The sequence below is a fragment of the Triplophysa dalaica genome, chromosome 9, assembly GCF_015846415.1.
Source record: "Triplophysa dalaica isolate WHDGS20190420 chromosome 9, ASM1584641v1, whole genome shotgun sequence".
Classification (NCBI taxonomy): Eukaryota; Metazoa; Chordata; class Actinopteri; order Cypriniformes; family Nemacheilidae; genus Triplophysa; species Triplophysa dalaica.
Window position 1 is genome coordinate 12,470,488 of NC_079550.1, and position 17,469 is coordinate 12,487,956.

General features: G+C 38.1%; 2 protein-coding genes across 8 annotated transcripts; both read left to right on the plus strand.

The window, feature by feature from the left end:
- The first annotated feature begins 2,741 nt into the window (after window positions 1-2,741).
- LOC130428160 (uncharacterized) lies at window positions 2,742-4,549 on the plus strand. Its single transcript, XM_056756022.1, has 8 exons — window positions 2,742-2,805; window positions 2,945-3,259; window positions 3,352-3,390; window positions 3,472-3,771; window positions 3,846-3,975; window positions 4,056-4,099; window positions 4,205-4,317; window positions 4,409-4,549. Exons 1-8 carry the CDS (start codon window positions 2,760-2,762, stop codon window positions 4,547-4,549), a joined length of 1,128 nt encoding a protein of 375 aa, XP_056612000.1. The 5' UTR covers window positions 2,742-2,759.
- A 244-nt stretch (window positions 4,550-4,793) lies between these two features.
- On the plus strand, window positions 4,794-16,548 carry spa17 (sperm autoantigenic protein 17). 7 transcript variants are annotated; one of them, XM_056757604.1, is made up of 8 exons: window positions 4,794-5,125; window positions 6,481-6,659; window positions 6,879-6,955; window positions 7,197-7,280; window positions 8,953-8,999; window positions 9,419-10,931; window positions 13,535-13,733; window positions 15,363-16,548. In XM_056757604.1, the coding sequence occupies exons 1-8, from the start codon at window positions 5,061-5,063 to the stop codon at window positions 15,410-15,412; spliced, it is 2,214 nt and encodes a 737-aa protein (XP_056613582.1). In that variant the 5' UTR covers window positions 4,794-5,060; the 3' UTR covers window positions 15,413-16,548. The 7 variants fall into 7 exon arrangements, with proteins under 7 accessions (XP_056613582.1, XP_056613581.1, XP_056613580.1 ...); XM_056757603.1 differs by having other exon boundaries at window positions 4,803-5,125; window positions 13,538-13,733; window positions 15,360-16,548; XM_056757602.1 differs by having other exon boundaries at window positions 4,804-5,125; window positions 15,360-16,548.
- Window positions 16,549-17,469: the final 921 nt, after the last annotated feature.

Genomic DNA, 17,469 nt, shown 5'->3' on the forward strand with positions numbered 1-17,469 from the left:
ACACTGAAAATGTATATTAAACAAATATACATTTTGTTTCTATTAATCTGTAAAACACCACTTTACCAAGTTTTTATAAAATATTAACATTTGGGCATTTTTTTCCCAACGTGACAATAGTGAGGAAAAACAATAAAGATGATTATCTTAGAGAGGCAATCATATGAGAGGAGCTAAACTGTACAAAGTAAAATTTTGCATTGACAATACCAGTTGGAAAAGGGAGTTAGAGAGAAGAAAATAGTTTTTTTTTATTATGAACATTCAACCAATTCAAGTTTATTAAATTAACTAGACAAATGTACTTTTTGAAATTTACGGCCATTATTTAATGAACCATCTATTTATTTTCAATGTTATCTATTACTTTCATATAATGATAACATAAAAAATAGAGTTAAAAAACAGAACATTCCCAGCAGATGGGGTGTTTTCCTTGTCTTGTAAATTTGCAGTACTTTTTCTGTAATTTGATTTTTTTACCCTATATAAAAATTCCAGAGCCTTGGAATATGGCGTAAAAATAACTGTCTTAAAATGACATGTTTTTCTTGTAAATTTGCTATCTTTTTTCTGATTTAAACTAAAAAATAAGAGTAAAATTCTTTAAAATAACTTTTTTTACAGTGACACATTCACAACAAGACGATCTGAAAGACATTTTGTGCAACACAAACAGACCAATCAATTTGTGCACCTTCATTTGAAAGCCATCAATGCAAACAAAACCAAAGGGGCAGGGCAGGCACCGGGTCAGTCCTTCTGGAGAATATTGTCCTGAGTGACATGCTGTAAGGTTGCCTGATGCACTGTCATATGAGAAACCAGCAGGACAAAGCTTGCAACCCACACGGTCGTTTGTGCTGACCAAACCTGAGGCACATGGCTTTAAAAGATACAAACACTTAAATGACTGAACTGTAAGTCTCGGTCTAACTGGCAATGGCTGTGATAAACAATTATGTTGACATAACAAAAATGGAACATATTCATTTATGTGAATATGTATACCATATATACAGTAGGACACCTTGCAATCTTGAATGCTACTTTTTCCGGTAAAAGGGTTAAACATGCCATTAGGACATTGTCTGGGTGCAGAAACATTGCCGGGACAGCTGAAAAGCCACAAACAACATATAACACTTATTCTTTTGTTAAGCATAATTTGTCAAAAGTTTTTAGTAGAACATAAGCATACTCACAATTGCCCGGCGGGACATTCAAGGCAGATTCTTGATGAAAAGTAGGTTCCCTCAGAGCATGATATTTGCGTCTGATTACAGTAAATCGAATACTCTAAAATATCAGATTTTATATCTGCACCTGCAATATCACATCAAGCACAAATTACTTAGTTAATAAACTCCTTTTAAATATGTAGATAGCATGTCACGAATCCCAAATTTCATGCTGTCAATGCTTACCTGATACAAGGACATTCTGGGTTTGTATTAACTTATTAATTGTTTCAAAAAATAAAAATGCAATAAAATATCGGCCCATGTTGAGTAACGTTCAAGATCCCTGTTTCATCTCTGTGGACTTCTGTCCTCGGTCGCTCTATAGCCCCTTTAAATCTATCAGTGAATGCAACACCTCAATAATTGAAAGTGAAATTCAAACCATGTAACTCAATTCCCTCATCAGCCATTGATACACTTACTGGGTAGAACTCTGAACTTTACTGTCTAGAGTATCAGTCTGTTTTTTAAAACATGGACTGTACAGGATCTTGTTTGCTTTCAGATTTCTTAATGTTAGGTCCATAAATGTTTTACCTCTACATGCATTTACATTCCAGTTCACACTGACAATTTTTTTTGTGAGTGTCTGTAATGTCTGTAAGGATCTCATATACCCCTCAAGAATGTGTTGAATTCCAATACAAAATGTAATTATTATTCTAGATTACAGCGTTTATTCAATAATTAGCTTTTTGGGTGAAATTTTTTGTGTACGAAGACACATCCCAGAGGTTCACCCACCTGTTACTGGGTGACAATTTTGAGAGAAGATGAAAAGTCTAACAAAAAGATATTTTACTTAAAAAATATACCAACCCCACAGGAACATGTTTAAATAGATTTTAGTAGAGTGGCTGTGGTTTGTATGGTAATGTGAAGGCAGGATGTTTCCTGTTCCTTTACGTTTAAGTGTAGCATCTGCAGCTGTGCAATCTGCACCAACCCCACGTTTCCACTGCAAAGTGTGAATGTGATCTAGTTTACTGCTGCAAAAAAACAGCTCCTGAACTGTTGAGAGAGACACTGTGATTCATTGACATGGATGTTATCTATACAATATGTACTGTGAAAAATCACTGATGCAACCAGAAGTTAAATTGTTTGGGTCTGTGGAAAATGTCAATGAGATGAAACTTGAAACATATTATCACAGTAACATGTTATTATTTGATTCATTTAAAAAAAACCTATTGTGACTTATTTTAATTGTCAGAATTCACACAAAACCTTCATAATAAAAATATAAATTGCAAATAGCATATATAATGCACATATTTTTTCATCAGCTAAAAATCAATCTACCATCCAAATCAAGAACAGAAAGAGACACAATGTCATTTTGCCATGTACTGTATAATAATGTGCCCATAGTTAACCACATTTCCACAGGCAGGTGCTAAATGAGGCTCCACCTCATAGGGAGGGGTTGCCCTTTGTTTTTCGCCCATGCCAAGCTCATTTATTCTTCATATACACACATATAAGACAAATCTCCTGAATGAACACCAAAATATGGTCATGATTCTTGTGATGCTTCTTTTAAAATTAGGACACCAAGGTAATGTCATTTGATTCAAATGTAATGTATATGTATATGTATATCGCATGATAACTTTTTTAGAAATGATTCATATCAAGAAATACTTGAATGTAATTGAGTGATATACATATATTTATCTGTTTATGGCTTTCCACAGCCGCTGTTACAAGTCTGAGCACCGGGACCCAGCATGAGATTAAAAATGCAAAACTCGAAGAGCCGCTTACTTTAAATTGCACTTACAATTGTTCCAGTGGCTTCACACGTGGTTACTGGGAAGCTACACCTTTATGTAGCAAGTGTGAATGGATAAAAGAATTTTCAAAATCAGGAGAGATGTGCATTGCAAGCTTGTACACACCTCATCTAATGTTGCAGCAAACCCGTTATAACTATTCCTGTGTGTCTGAAGAGAGCGATCGGCCAGGCCTTCCTCGTAAAACAGAGCTTCTGGTAACATTGACAGTTCAGGGTAAGAGTTATGTGCTGTCATTTACTGTGATGATGACAAATTACTTTAATAACAGACTTTATATCATTGTGATTTAATTGTACGTTCACCAGATAAATCCCATAAACCAGTGACTCCTCTTAAAGAACATGGTGAGTTTGATAAGTTGGATCAAATGTTATTTGATAAGTATGTAACTGCTATACAAATTGACTTTTTTGTCATTTTGCTAGGTCAATCTCTGCGAGTTAATATGTTCAAAGGTCACATGGAGTCAGAAGAGGTGTTAACCTCATTATCCACCATAGAAGTGATGGCAGGAACCTCACTTCGACTTCTTTGTGTCGCCCCTGACAACCAGCACTGTGAAGGACAGTGGGTCAAGGAAAACGGTTCAATCCCCTGGTCCGAAAATGACACTGTGGTCCAGTGGAGTCAAATCAAAATGGAGGATGGTGGACGTTACAGGTGCCAGACAAAAGGGACTTGCACCGGCAAGCCTATTACTGTGGAAATCGAGGTCATCGAATCTGGTGAGCAATTTTAAAATATATCACTCAATTTCATTTACATAGAAAACAGTCCATCAAGCGGTTTTGGTATACAGATAGATTCACCTGGGCCAAGATCTTTGCTGCTTTTGCGGTGTCTGCAATGTTTGTTCTGATGGCCCATCTGATATACCTGTGCTACAGAAGAGGGTGTAAGCCAGTGGATACAAGCTTAACCCATGACAGGTAATGTACAACTTGAATAATTCCAAAGCAACACAGCACAGAAAATATATCATTAATTCATAATCTCTGATCTCCTATAGGGTTACATCCAGAAACGCCGTTGTCATGAGGCCAGTCACTCAAGGTGTTTATTATGACATTTATTGAAGGATGGCAAAAATTATGGACACACTTCTTTGTGATCTGTTATTCAATAACAGGTGCAAATATCTTTTTCAATTTACCCCAGACACACAGAGTGATCATGAAGTACCTTATGCTGACATTGTGATCTCTGTGAGAGGATCCAGCCATCCTGATCTGTCCGACACCAATGACCATTCTTCAAAACTGCAAAGACCTGTAATAAAATATAAATAAATGAATTAAATCCTTTCAGGTTTATTGTTCAATGGAGATATGTGACAGTGTGAATGTCTTTGTATCTGAGCAGAAATGGAAAGACGAGGCCAGAGCAGGTCAACCTTACGCTTCATCTGACAGACTGCACATCCACTCAAGAGAGGTCACCAGGAAATTAAGCACGACGTCAGAATATGCTGTAATAACCTACTCATGCGAGGCTCTCAGTTAGTTACTTCAAATAACCATGTGACTTTTAGAAAAAAAGGTGGCAAGGTCATTGAAATTCTGTCATTTTTAATTAAAACTTTGTGTACATGTGTTAACGTCTGTGTGTCTTGAATAATTATTTGAACATTTATTTCTAATCTAAAACATGTCTAGTCATCACTTTGGATAAATGTGTCTTCTTAATACATAGCCTACTGTATGTAAATGTGCTTGTCAGTTGCATTTCGGCATGGACCCCTGCGTGCAGGGACGTGCACAGGGGGGTTGCTCAGGTTGCCCGGGCAACTGCCCATATTGCCCTTCTCGACTCAGGTTGCCCTTCCGAGGTGGAAAAAATAAAAAAATAAATCGTACAATGGATGCAGAATTTCACGTAGGTCTAGATAAAAAACAACGCAAAGCCTCATTCACTTCCATATTCGGTCACCGAAAATGAAAGTCAGTAGGGGAAGAGCAAACTCTGTTTACATGGCTGCAGCGCTGCACGCGACCGGCACCTGAGCTGAGCCTGCATGAGCGGTCCTAGAAGGAGATTGTCGCGGTTGTCGGGTGAGACGACACAACGTTGTCAGAAAACGTGAGTTTGTGATGTATAATAAACGAACGATCATCATCATCAAGTTTTTTGAAATGAAGTAAAATCTTCATAAATCCACGCTGAGTTTGCCACGTTTAGCCAAATTTAGCCTAAATAATAAGACAGATATAGGCTACAATTTTTTTGCTGATAGTTAGTTTCTCACATTTCGTTTTAGCAAGAATGAATGAATGATGGAAGTAATGCATCACATTAATTATTTTATCCAAAAAGATTAAATGCCTAAATGTACGACGGCGTTTTAGTGGCACGAAAAAAAAAAGATTTCGAGAATAAAGTCGAAATGTTACGAGAATAAACTCGTAATATTTTGAGAAAATTTACAGAATTGCTAGAAACAATGGCTGTGGAGGATTTGGTAAAAGTACTTCAGCAGGGGGTCACAACGAGTTGTGGCATATGGATTCATATGATAAACCGAAGCAAACATTGAAATAGAATACAAACATTGAAATATTAAAACAATCTCGTAACATTTCGACTTTATTCTCGAAATCTTTTTTTTTTACATGGCAGTAAAACGCCAACGTAGCACATCACTGCAGGGTTGGCTGCGAAAAAGCCAACCAGCAGGTGAGACAGAGATTTTGCACAGTAAAAAAGATGACATGACACTGTGTAGGCGAATTGATTAATTAATCAGAGTTTTTCTCAGTCCTTCATATAGCCCGGGAGTTTATTTTCAGTTTTTTGGGGGGGGTGTGCCCTTTTTTCAGGTCAGAGCAACTGCCCCTCAAAATTCCTGTGCACGTCACTGCCTGCGTGACATAAAACTTTTTGTTTTATGATTATTGCTTTCATTAAAAATGTATAAACTGCGTGCATACGTTTGTAAATATTTGTTTATATTTTACTGTCAACGCTGAAAAGCTGTTTTTAAGATCCTAATAAAATTTCGGAAACGTTTTATGACCCTCGTCAGTGTCCGTATTTGGAATCGTGTTTTGGTTGCGTAGCAACGCTGTACAACATTTGCCTTCAAGTTTTTACGGTAAGAAACTTCATGCCACTTGACCTGACGAAATGAATAGAATAATATATTGTAGAATTGAGCGCGAAGATAGGAATTCATACGCTAATTTTAGACACATATACAGATTTTATAAACGTCAATCCACTTTCGATTTGTACTTTGACTTTAGCCCAGCAAACAGTTTGCAATGCCCGGCGGTGAGGCTAATTACCATGCAGACATAAATCCTCATATATTTATTATCAAGGCAATTATCAAGAAAATACGGTTTTAATTACTCAAGGTCGTTATGTTGTACATTATCTTGCATGACCAGTTAAACGCATGACTTTTTAATGAATGTGTCTCATTCCTTATTAAGTTTAAGATCTCAGGCGCTGTATAGGATGTCTGTTCCTTTCTCCAACACAAACCTGCGGATTCCCAGAGGGTTTGGGAATTTATTGGAGGGTCTTGCTAAAGAGGTGTTGAGGGACCAGCCTGAAGACATCCCTGCCTTTGCTGCACGTTACTTTTCAGGGCTTCTTAAAGCCAGAGAGGGTGATTTTCTTTTTCTCCAGGCTTTTAACATTTGTTAATGACGTGCAGTAGAATGAGTCATGTAGTCATTACTTGCAAATTTAGTAACATTTAGCCTTTGCCTAAAGCAGACAATTATCCCATTGGAATGGTCTGGTGTTGTTTATTATGCTTGATGATGCTCAACATTGACATTGTGCACTATTTGCAAATAATGAATTTCCTTTTCTTTTGTTTTAGAGAGCGGCCTTGATCCAGCAGAGTGGGGTGCGAGGTTAGAAGACAGGTTCTACAATAATAATACATTTAAAGTCCAGGTATTTTAGGTCTTTATTATGTTTTGTGGTGCGCTTTAACAGCTGTTTGCGCTTAGTTTTTTGGGGAAAACAATATTTTAACAGATTTAAATTTTTTGCTCTAATCTAGTCTATTGTGATTGGTCAGCCGCTTATTGGTCAAGCACTTAGAGCTTCTGTAGAGAATGACGTGCCTTACCATAACTTGAGCTTTAGCTCATAGCAATAAACAGTAACACTGCTATCAATTTCACCTCATTAGTTCAAAACACAAATAATAAAACAAACAGGTGGACCAGGAGACATTTGCGAGCAGGACTTCAAAGGACATAGAAGTGTTTTAGAGGTATGTGAACATACACATGCTATATCAGTACACAGAACAATTTCACAGCAGATGTTAAAGGTGCCGTAGAATGGAGAACTGTTTTTACCTATAGGCATAGATGAATAATAAGAGGTCTGTACATGGAAATGACATATCGTGAGCCTCGTTTCCTCATGTAAATCTTGTGCTTGCAAATGGCCACTGTAAAAGAGGCCAATCCCAACATAACACCGACTGTGACGTTATAATCGTTGTATATACCCGCCCACGTTCTAGGCCAGCAGGACGTGCACAGCAGAATTATCAGAAGTTCTGCAGGTACTGTGAATTGAGTTGGGCAATGTCTACACAATTTTTATTGGACGATGTTTACAGTGAAACCTCGAGAGGGACGATGACATCATAGCGATGTTAAGTGAGGCACATCTTGGCGCCAGATCCACAGAGACACGTCCTCTTTATACAGCGCGATCTGGGCAGTTATCAAGTCAGGCGTGTCATCGTACAGTGCAGGCTTTTCAGTTATAAACTCATCCACGTCTTCTTTATACAACGCGAGCTGCTCAGACACACGTCTTTTTCATACAGTTGTAAATGCTGGCGGGATGCGCAAGCTGAGCGTCTTCTTTAAACAGCCGTGTCCGATCTGTATCGTGCGAGTTTATGTGCCCCTTTAGCCTGGTTTAAATGTGTTTACAATGCAATTTGAAGCAAAGAACAGCGATGGTCACGTGACGTAAGTGAAAAGAACAGTTTTTTAACCTGGCACCACATCAAGCAGGCTACACTCAGCGTTTTGATACTAATTTAAGAAGGGGTCAATTCCTCCTGTATTACGATTACAACCCTTGCCGCAAGCAGTAAGCAGGGATTTTATCCACTTCTTCCCTTTCACACATGACAGTAGCGATCTGCTTGCAGTGTGAGCTAGTACAGAGCCATTAACCGACGGAAGTCCAAATCGCTGGAGGGTCCCCTGATTCATGGAGCCTTCAGATAGTTCCAGGAAGTGACGTTTTCTCTTTTAATGTTTTATTTCTTTCATTTTTTTATTCAGTAAACGGCTTTCGTCTTTAAATTGGTTAAAAGTTTACCTCAGTTGGTCTGTTTAGTCGCAGCTCCTTGCGTAACTTGTAACTTCCGGGAACTATTGAGAGCCTGTGTCACGTGACTCATAGAGCCTTCAGATAGTTCCAGGAAGTTATGTTTTCTCCTTAAAATGTTTGAATTTTTTCATTTTTTATTCATTAAATGGCTTTCGTCTTTAAAAAGCCTCCATGAACCAATATTAGTGTGAAAAAACTTTTCCATTGGAGTCAACGGAGTTGACGCGACTCTCTCTTTCTACCAATGGCTCTGAGCTAGTGGCATGCAGCGAAACAGCCAATAAGAGCAGAGCTTAACATTAATATTCATGAGTCTTCCAAATATGGTAGTAACAGACCTTTTCCTTTTATGAATACATTTTAGGGTTGTAAATGGACATGTAAAACTGTTTCTGGATCATTTTTGCACACAATAAAGTCTTATTTCCTGGGGCCCATAATTCTATATGTCCCCAACCTTAGTGTTGCAAGAACCATGCTCTACCCCTTGAGCTACAAGAACATTCTTGTTTGACATTTTACACAGTATATGGCATATTAAGTTCATCTAAGCAGTGCATGTTTGTCTGTTCTTCTCACAACAGGAAACAGAAACACAAGGAAGCTTCGGTTTACCTAAAGAAAATACAAGGTCTGTGAATGGAAAATTGTGCTTTCTTCCCATAACAGTTTGTCAGATTAGAGAAACAGCCTGCAGCGTCTTTATATGACAAAAATAAAGAGTGAGAAGAGAGAGATAGGAAACACAGAAAATAAAGCAGCAACGACTAGTGGTGAATTGTCATTCTTATTTTGGTGCGATTTTCTTCATTCTGATAGATTTCAGTCGTTCAATAGTTTTAGGACATTACAGCAAGATAAAACAACGTGGGCTCTCTATCTCTAAGACAGGAATTGAATCATTTAACATTGATTAATTGTTGTGTCAGAGTACAGATACACATCTGTTTTTTACATTAGATGTAATTTACTTCTCCTGTTGTGCTCTCAATTACTTGCATAATCAATCATCGTCACATTTAACCAAAATACTTATATGTCCATTTCCAGTAACAAAGCTGGTGATGATACTAAAACATTTGGAAACAATGGAACTCGAGAAGCAAAAGAGCTCAATGCTTATAATTCTTCAGATTATTCAGATGACACTGAAGATAAGAAGAAATATGAGTTAGATAAGAAGCAAGATGAGGAATCAGGCGAGGCAAAACATGGGCCTGCAGCAGACATTTCCCATGTGGAAGGAGCAAATGTTGACATATGTGCACAAGAGGTCAGAGACTCCAGTGAGGTTCAGGATCAGGAAGAAGTTTCAGAGAATACAGACGTACCGAGAGACAACAACGACACAGCAGATGATATTGATATCTGCAGATCTGAACTTGATCCCACACCTCTGACGTCCTTCGGTGGTCTTGCAAATGTAGATGTATGTGCTGAAGAAATGAACCCCCCTTTGACTAAATCTGAACGTACCGAGGACAACAGAGACATGGAAGACCCAGAATCACACGGTGTGCAGGATTCACCAATTAACCAGTTTCCAGAATCTTTAATTGAAACTTCCTCACATGTCGATTATGATATAGACAAACAAAAGGATGAAATGTCTGATGATGAAAACACGGAGGAACCAGAATCTGATGGTCATTTTGAAAAATCAGAACAGGAAGCGTCAGAGATAACAGATACGTTTTTGGAGGATGAAGATGAAGAGACCACCGAGAAGGTTTATTTAGAGGAGTCAACAGAAAGAACCAATGATCTTGACATAACTGAAAACAGTATCACAAGCACAACTGAAGCAGGACAAGGAACGGAGGAAAAAGATGAAACACCCAACAGTGAAGATCAGGAGATCGCTCAGGAGTACAGCACCACTAATGACATCATAGAAGACGAACCTGCTGGAGAAACAACAGGAATGAATGACACATACATCGGCTTCAGTGATGAAACGTATGACAGTAAAAGTGAGATAATAGATGTGCTGGATGAAGTAATTATGAGTAGTGAGAATGAAGCTGGGAACAACACTGATGAACACAGTACTTCTAAAACTATGGACGCTTTGGAGGAAGAAGAGCTTTTGGAAACTCTCACCCATGCTCCAGAGCCAGATTCCAAACACAGCGACACAGAGGATGTGATGGGCAATGAGATATTAAATACTGATGTAATGGACACCTCTGAAAAAGACCCAATCACAGAGAGCGTAAATGAAGCCAGCGATTTAGACAGTGAAGGCCGTGATGCTGAAGAGATGGATCAGGATGACGAAGGCAATGAAGAGGAAGATCAAACCAAAAGCATGACATTTGATGACCTTTCAAGCAAGCATGAGCAATGGGAAAATGATGATGGGAGCAATGATTCTGAACTAAAGGAAGTTTTGCTATCGGAAACTGAGAGAAAAGCGGAGGTCATTGATGAATGTCATATAGAGGCACAAGAACAGACTGACCATTCGAAGACTGATGAAAATGAAGGAGATCAGTTTGAGGACCAAGAGGATAAGAACCATACATCAAATCTTGAAAATCCTGAAAGCAGTGAAGAAAAGGTAGGATTTTATTTTTATATATATTTTTGATAAAAATTATGATTTGCTGTTGTAGCCAAATTTAATATTTTAAAGAAGCATCCTTACTTGATTAAGACTGTTCCTTCTTTTTTCCCAAGTTAACAAGTAAAAATAAATTATTCAAGGACGTGGCTTATCAACAGCATGGTTCTGTACCCACCTTAACATTCGTCTCTGGAGAACAGTGATTGAAGATGCAGCTGAATTAGTCCAGCTTCTCTGTACAAGACTGCAAGCCTCACATGCAGGGTCATAAAAGAATGCATTCATTCTAAATGATATAATTCAGAAATGTTTAGATTTTTCTCCAAAAGGTCAGAAGAAAGTACTTCTGTAGATGGGGCTTGGTGAACAAAGATTTGTGGTTGTTTCCACGGACACATTTTGCCAATGTTTTATCTTCCCTCATCTCAGACTTGCTATGATCAAAATTTGTTCAACAACACATTAATCCGATATTCATGAAGATAGAGAATAGACATCATTTAGCACCACCTGCCTGATTGATCTCCTGTCTGAAGCTTTTAGAGTTCCGTTTGGTTTAATAAGAGACATACCAATGCAATACTCTTTCTCTCTATCTTTTTCCCAATGTAGGTCATCTAATCTGACCTATATCAACTCCTGTCCAATGACTTTATTCACTGTAGGTGGAGCGAAGGAATCATGCAGTTGCTATTTCGAGGCAAAATATTTATGGCTACCATCAATCTTAGGCGCGACTGTAAAGTCACCTCATCATCTTAGAGAGTGTTTTAACACTTCTGCGCACTGTTCTTTAGTTCTTTAGTTCTTTGCATATGTAGCAGATTGTAAGAAACATGATATTGCAGCACGCAGTTGCATTTTTTCTCCTTTTAATCTTGGTAGGGTAGGAGGAAGAAGATGTTTCAGGAAAACAAAGGGCAACGGATTTACTGTCTGTATGTCAGTGTATTTCCACTGGGTGGAGGAGGCACTGACTGTGTGGGTCTGCCTGAGAGGTGTGATTCTGGATTCCCTTATTTTCTCGTCTCAAAATAAGATATTTTTGGGGAAATATTAGGGTTGTTTTCAAAGTGATGTTATGTAATTGTTTAGACCCCTGGACTGTGGCTTCATTTGCACTTTTATGAAGTGACATCCCGGTGCCCTTTTGATTTCCTCCTTCTCTCTCGTTTCAATCTAATGCAAGTCTAAATAAAGTATCCTTGATCCTGTTGGTAACAGGTGACAGGAAAGTGAGAAGAATGGCGCTATAAACGTCAGCACTGAGCAAAATATTTGCAAGTAGCACGGACTCATGAGTGTAAGAGTGATGATGCGCTCGCTCTCTCTCTCTCCTCCCACCCTGAGACTCAGCATCAGAAGGATAGTTGGAAGAGAGGCGTATTCAGCCAAGGCGCTTTGCTCTGTTAGAAGCTTTACGCTCTTTTGCACTTTTAAGAAACAAGAACACATTTATAAGCGTCTTTAACTGTGCGTCATGGATTGCCGTATTGTAAGTATTTATCATTTTTATTCATTTATAGTCATGTATGTAAAAAAAATTGCAATAAATTTTGGAACGGGACGTAGCCTACAGTACTTCATCATTGATTTTTAAAATGTATTTCAAAAATTGAGGGAGCAGTATACTATACAGTAAACAGTTTATAACAGTTTTGAGGTTTTATATTGAAATTTTAATACTTAACGCTTTATGTGGCTGACAGTGATACTATAGCGTATGTTATGTATTTTATAGCCTAATCAGTTTGTATATCCTTCATGTTTTTTTTTTATCAGAGGCGATGCGTAAGCAGTATTAATAAGGAAATTGTTTACGCCTCTGCCTGTGACCACAAATTTTGAGGCTGTTGGCAAAATGCTTGGTTCATTTAAAAGAGGCTAATTCTCAGTTCAAAAGTGGGTGGATACGCATCTAGCAGTATTTTACAATAGACTTGTGCTCATCACCCTCACACAGACTGCCAGCCAGCCTCTGCTGGGCCATTGCTCGAGTTGGTTCTGGTTTTTACAGTATTAACAACAAGAAAGACTGTAGAAAACTTTCACACTTTCAGTATATAAAGAAAACAAACGTGTGATTCACAAAAAAAGTTGAAGTCTTTGTTACATTTGGGTGGCTGCGCACATTACAGCTTTCTGTTTTCTTTTTATGCCATTTCGATTTCAATAGGTTTGCATTTATCTCTGTGCATTCGGCGAACACTTTTATTTCAAGCATTTTACAGTACATCCAACCTTAATATTTTTTATCAGTATGGGGATCAAACCAATGACCATTGTTAACACAATGCTCTACCAATGGAGAAATGTAATAGGTTTCTTAATTATATAGGGAGGCTGAATCCCTAAAGGGATTGTAGACTTAATGCACAGGCTTGTTTCATACAAAACTGATCATATATGTGTTCTGTCTCTGATGGATGGTGATTTATTGCAAGGGGATTTAAGTGGGCAGGAGATGGATCATGCTGTATATAGGATATCAGAGGATAGTCAGAATAATTGTTCTACAAAAGAACAAAATCAATACACAGTATGCCCAGTGTCGGTTATACTAAAAACATGAATTTATTGTCCTTTCTACCTGACAGCAGGAATGCAGCCAGCCACAGGAGGAAGAGGACATCATGGACATCCCCTTGGATGACCCAGAAGCCAATAAGGCAGCCGCCAAAATCCAGGCTGGCTTCCGTGGCCATATGACCCGGAAGAAGATGAAACCTGATGAAAAGACTGGTGAGGAGGTGAGCAGCAGTGGTGAGGCCCTCAATGGCAGCGAAGGGGACACAGGTCAGTGTCACTTAAGTCATACAAGAACTGGATTGTTTTTCCACACCAATGCAATGTTGCCAACTACTTAGATCCAACAAGTCTGGCAACACATTAAAAATACCAACAAACTTGAACTGAACTTTAAAACTTGTATTTGATTTCTCTACTGTGTTCCAATTATCTAGATTGTAAAAAAACAAATACAAACTTAGTATTGTGGAAGGCCAATTCAGTTCACTTTTTTGACGCATGTGAAAATCTTGTGTGCAGGACTGCAGTTTAAGGAGTACAACAATATATCACACTAAACACATAATACAATATAGACAGGGGTGCAATATACACAGAATTGATACAGTGGTACCATACAGTTTCATTAGTGTTTCATAACGGATCTGACAGGCTTTGAAACTAAATTAAAATGATCCATTAATGAAGTTTTATGAGTCACATACACTTAACTAAAGGATTATTAGGAACACCTGTTCAATTTCTCATTGATGCATTTATGGTGGTGGTGTAATGGTGTGGGGGATGTTTTCTTGGCACACTTTAGGCCCCTTAGTGCCAATTGGGCATCGTTTAAATGCCACGGCCTACCTGAGCATTGTTTCTGACCATGTCCATCCCTTTATGACCACCATGTACCCATCCTCTGATGGCTACTTTCAGCAGGATAATGCACCATGTCACAAAGCTCGAATCATTTCAAATTGGTTTCTTGAACATGACAATGAGTTCACTGTACTAAAATGGCCCCCACAGTCACCAGATCTCAACTCAATAGAGCATCTTTGGGATGTGGTGGAACGGGAACTTCGTGCATCCCACAAATCTCCATCAACTGCAAGATGCTATCCTTTCAATATGGGCCAACATTTCTAAAGAGGGTGTGAAGCAGTTTGTCCACAGAGTCACTCTATATTCCTGTCAAATTCATATTGTGCTCATCTCACAGTTGTTGACATATACATCTTTCAAATCTTAATCAGGATTAAGACTCCATTTTAAAGCCTCTCACAGATTCATCTCTGTTTCAGTTTTCTATTCTGCAGTAAACTGGTCAAAATTGCATGATTTTCTAGAGATGTCTGATAAACAATTCCCCTTCAGTATCTGCAAATGCTTAAAAAGGTGTGCTTCTCTCTCAACACGAGCAAGACATGCTCAAGCAAATTGAGTCATTTAAAAATTAGTCATTTTAAAGTGGGGCAGGCAATAAAAACCAAGGTGTCCTTCCAAACTCTAGCCAGGCCCAAATATTTCTCCTTCAGGTGTTACCCCACATCTGTGCTGAATTTAGGCCTTTCTGGAGCAACATCAACCCAGTTCTCAGTTGCTAAGCATTTTATGTATGTAAGTGCTATTTTTATCTCCAGGTGCATCTGCATCACCGAAACAAGACCAGAATAATGTGCTCTGGTTTACTTGGACCAAAATAAATACGTAAAACAACTACGACCAACCCTGAGGCGGGCGATATACAGTAAATCATTAAGGAACGCTTTTAATGCATATTTTTACGAAGAACATGCAGGACCATCTTTTTGATGCATCATCACACCTCCAGTTGTGTATTTAAAAATGTTGATTCACTGAAAATGTCAGATACACTGAACCTGACAATCTTGTTCATTTTGAAAGCAGGGGGAACAGATGGAGTAGAGACAGACACCACATCCGGAGCAGAGCAGTAAAGACCTTCTCAGTGGGACGATTTCTTCAGAAAGACTTTTTGTGTCGAAAAGAAGTAATAAAATTAGGCTGGATATCTCATCTGATTTGTGAAATCTTTCTCTCTGTTCTGCTTATTATCCAGCCCAGGTGAATATCTGCTCCAGCATGCTTTTGCATCCCACAGACAGAAATTTGTATACTATATACTTACTGGTGATGTGTTATTGTTTGAATAAGAGAATGAACATCATAAAATTCAGCAAAGCTTTCTTTAGTCGACTACATGCATCATGGTTGACTTTTGTTTTTGATAATGCTTGTTTCTTTGCTGTGGTGGTATGTTTTTATTACATTGATTAAGAAATGTAGCCACAATCACTTTATCAGTGATCGGTTGTTTTTAAATCTTTATAATTTGTTTGATTTGCTCTTTGTAACATGTTTGTGGATTGTTATCAGTCTGTTTTACAGATGAAAAAAAAATCTGAGCTTCAAGAGCAGTACTGTATATGGCATGGCAAGATTGAATCTATTTACTTTAATTTCCCTTATTTTGCCTTTAATTAAATTGATTCTAATTATAATTTATTATAAGTCCTTTAATGCAATGCATTTCATTAGACGTAGAGTACAATGATTTGAGTTGTAAGTGAGGATGCAAAATGAGTGATAGAAAAGAACACATTGCATGTAGATATCAGCATCTATAATCTGTACCTGGTGAAAAGTGAATAAATCAGAAATGCCTTTGCTGTCATAGAATGGGCTCTTGCTGTTAAAGTGGGTAATATTAGTCTTTTGAAGTCCTTAGAGTCTGTGTTTCTAAAGCCAAGGCAAATCAGCAGTTCTATGTGTGGCAGTACAAACTGAAATATTAACCCACACATCAGTGTCATTAGATCTGCTGGAGCATTTCATTGGCAGCTCACAGCTGGATGACTGTACTAATAAACACGCCAGTCATTAATCAAGGTCACATTGCCACATGGCCCTTCTGTACATTCACTATTGCCTACACAACCTGCATTTATTCCCATATAGCGTTAAGTAATATTGAATATTATTGAATATTCAGCTGCAGTGTGTGCATCCTCTTATAAATGTGTTTGTGGTGGAGATAAATTGAAAACTAAATAAAAATACAAATAGTACCTGTCATGGATAACAGAAAGTTAACTTATTCTATGAAAGCTGCATCATGTATTCACCCTCATGTCATTTTCATGCATTTCATGTAATTTCAGCTCATGTCAAACAAACAACATTGGACCATTGGCTTCCATTGTACGAGCTCAAAACCGCTGTGATATCTCTTCTTTTGTGATCAAATAGAGTCATTTACAGGTTTTTTTATTTGTGGTTTAACTATCTCTTAAAAGACATACCAGCACCCTGTTAAGTTGCATGGCTGACGTAACTTGGACATTCATCGCAACACCATGAACTTCCCTCTATCTAATTTCTCTGGCTAAACAATTTGGAGTAAAGTGTTCAAAAATGAACAGCTTATTTGAAACTCAGTAATTACATTTAAACTTGATTTCTGCCTGCGACTTTATGAAGTTGATTTACTTGAGTCTTATTTCGTTCGATCCATTTTCGTACTGACTTAATAATTCTGAATTTGTGCAGAAATGACAAAAGGTAAAAAAGCACAACCTCCACACAGCAGAAACAAAGACCTGACGCAATTGTCATTATTCTGTTGCTTGTCTTGCCTTCCTCCCTGAGCGTTGGAGCAGCAGTCGCCCACGTCTCCTCCTCCACACACAGGGCTGGTTTTAGGAGGCTCCAGTGTAACCTCCTCAGAATGAATTCTGTCACTGGCTACAGGACTTATAGCATTTTTACAGGTTTCCAATGGCAACACAAAGTGCCATAAAATGGCTTTCTATCAGACTGCTGTTGTGTGTCCTGTGCACATGCCCCCTAAAGAGTGCTGTTGACCGCAAAACCCTACAGCTGTCATGTTTATAAACATTCAGCACAACATGCAAAAGACAAACACTGTCTTATAGTGAATGGTCGCATTACACGGGAAAAATGTGCTTGGTTTAGTTAACTAGCATGCTTAGTT

Coding starts and splice junctions, on each gene's coding strand:
- spa17 (XM_056757602.1), top strand. CDS start 5,061: ATGAGCGGTCCTAGAAGGAGATTGTCGCGGTTGTCGGGTGAGACGACA. Junction 6,956..7,196: donor ATAATACATTTAAAGTCCAG/GTATTTTAGGTC, acceptor TCACCTCATTAG/TTCAAAACACAAATAATAAA. Junction 13,734..15,359: donor TGGCAGCGAAGGGGACACAG/GTCAGTGTCACT, acceptor TCATTTTGAAAG/CAGGGGGAACAGATGGAGTA.
- LOC130428160 (XM_056756022.1), top strand. CDS start 2,760: ATGGTCATGATTCTTGTGATGCTTCTTTTAAAATTAGGACACCAAG. Junction 2,806..2,944: donor TTTAAAATTAGGACACCAAG/GTAATGTCATTT, acceptor GGCTTTCCACAG/CCGCTGTTACAAGTCTGAGC. Junction 3,976..4,055: donor ACAAGCTTAACCCATGACAG/GTAATGTACAAC, acceptor GATCTCCTATAG/GGTTACATCCAGAAACGCCG.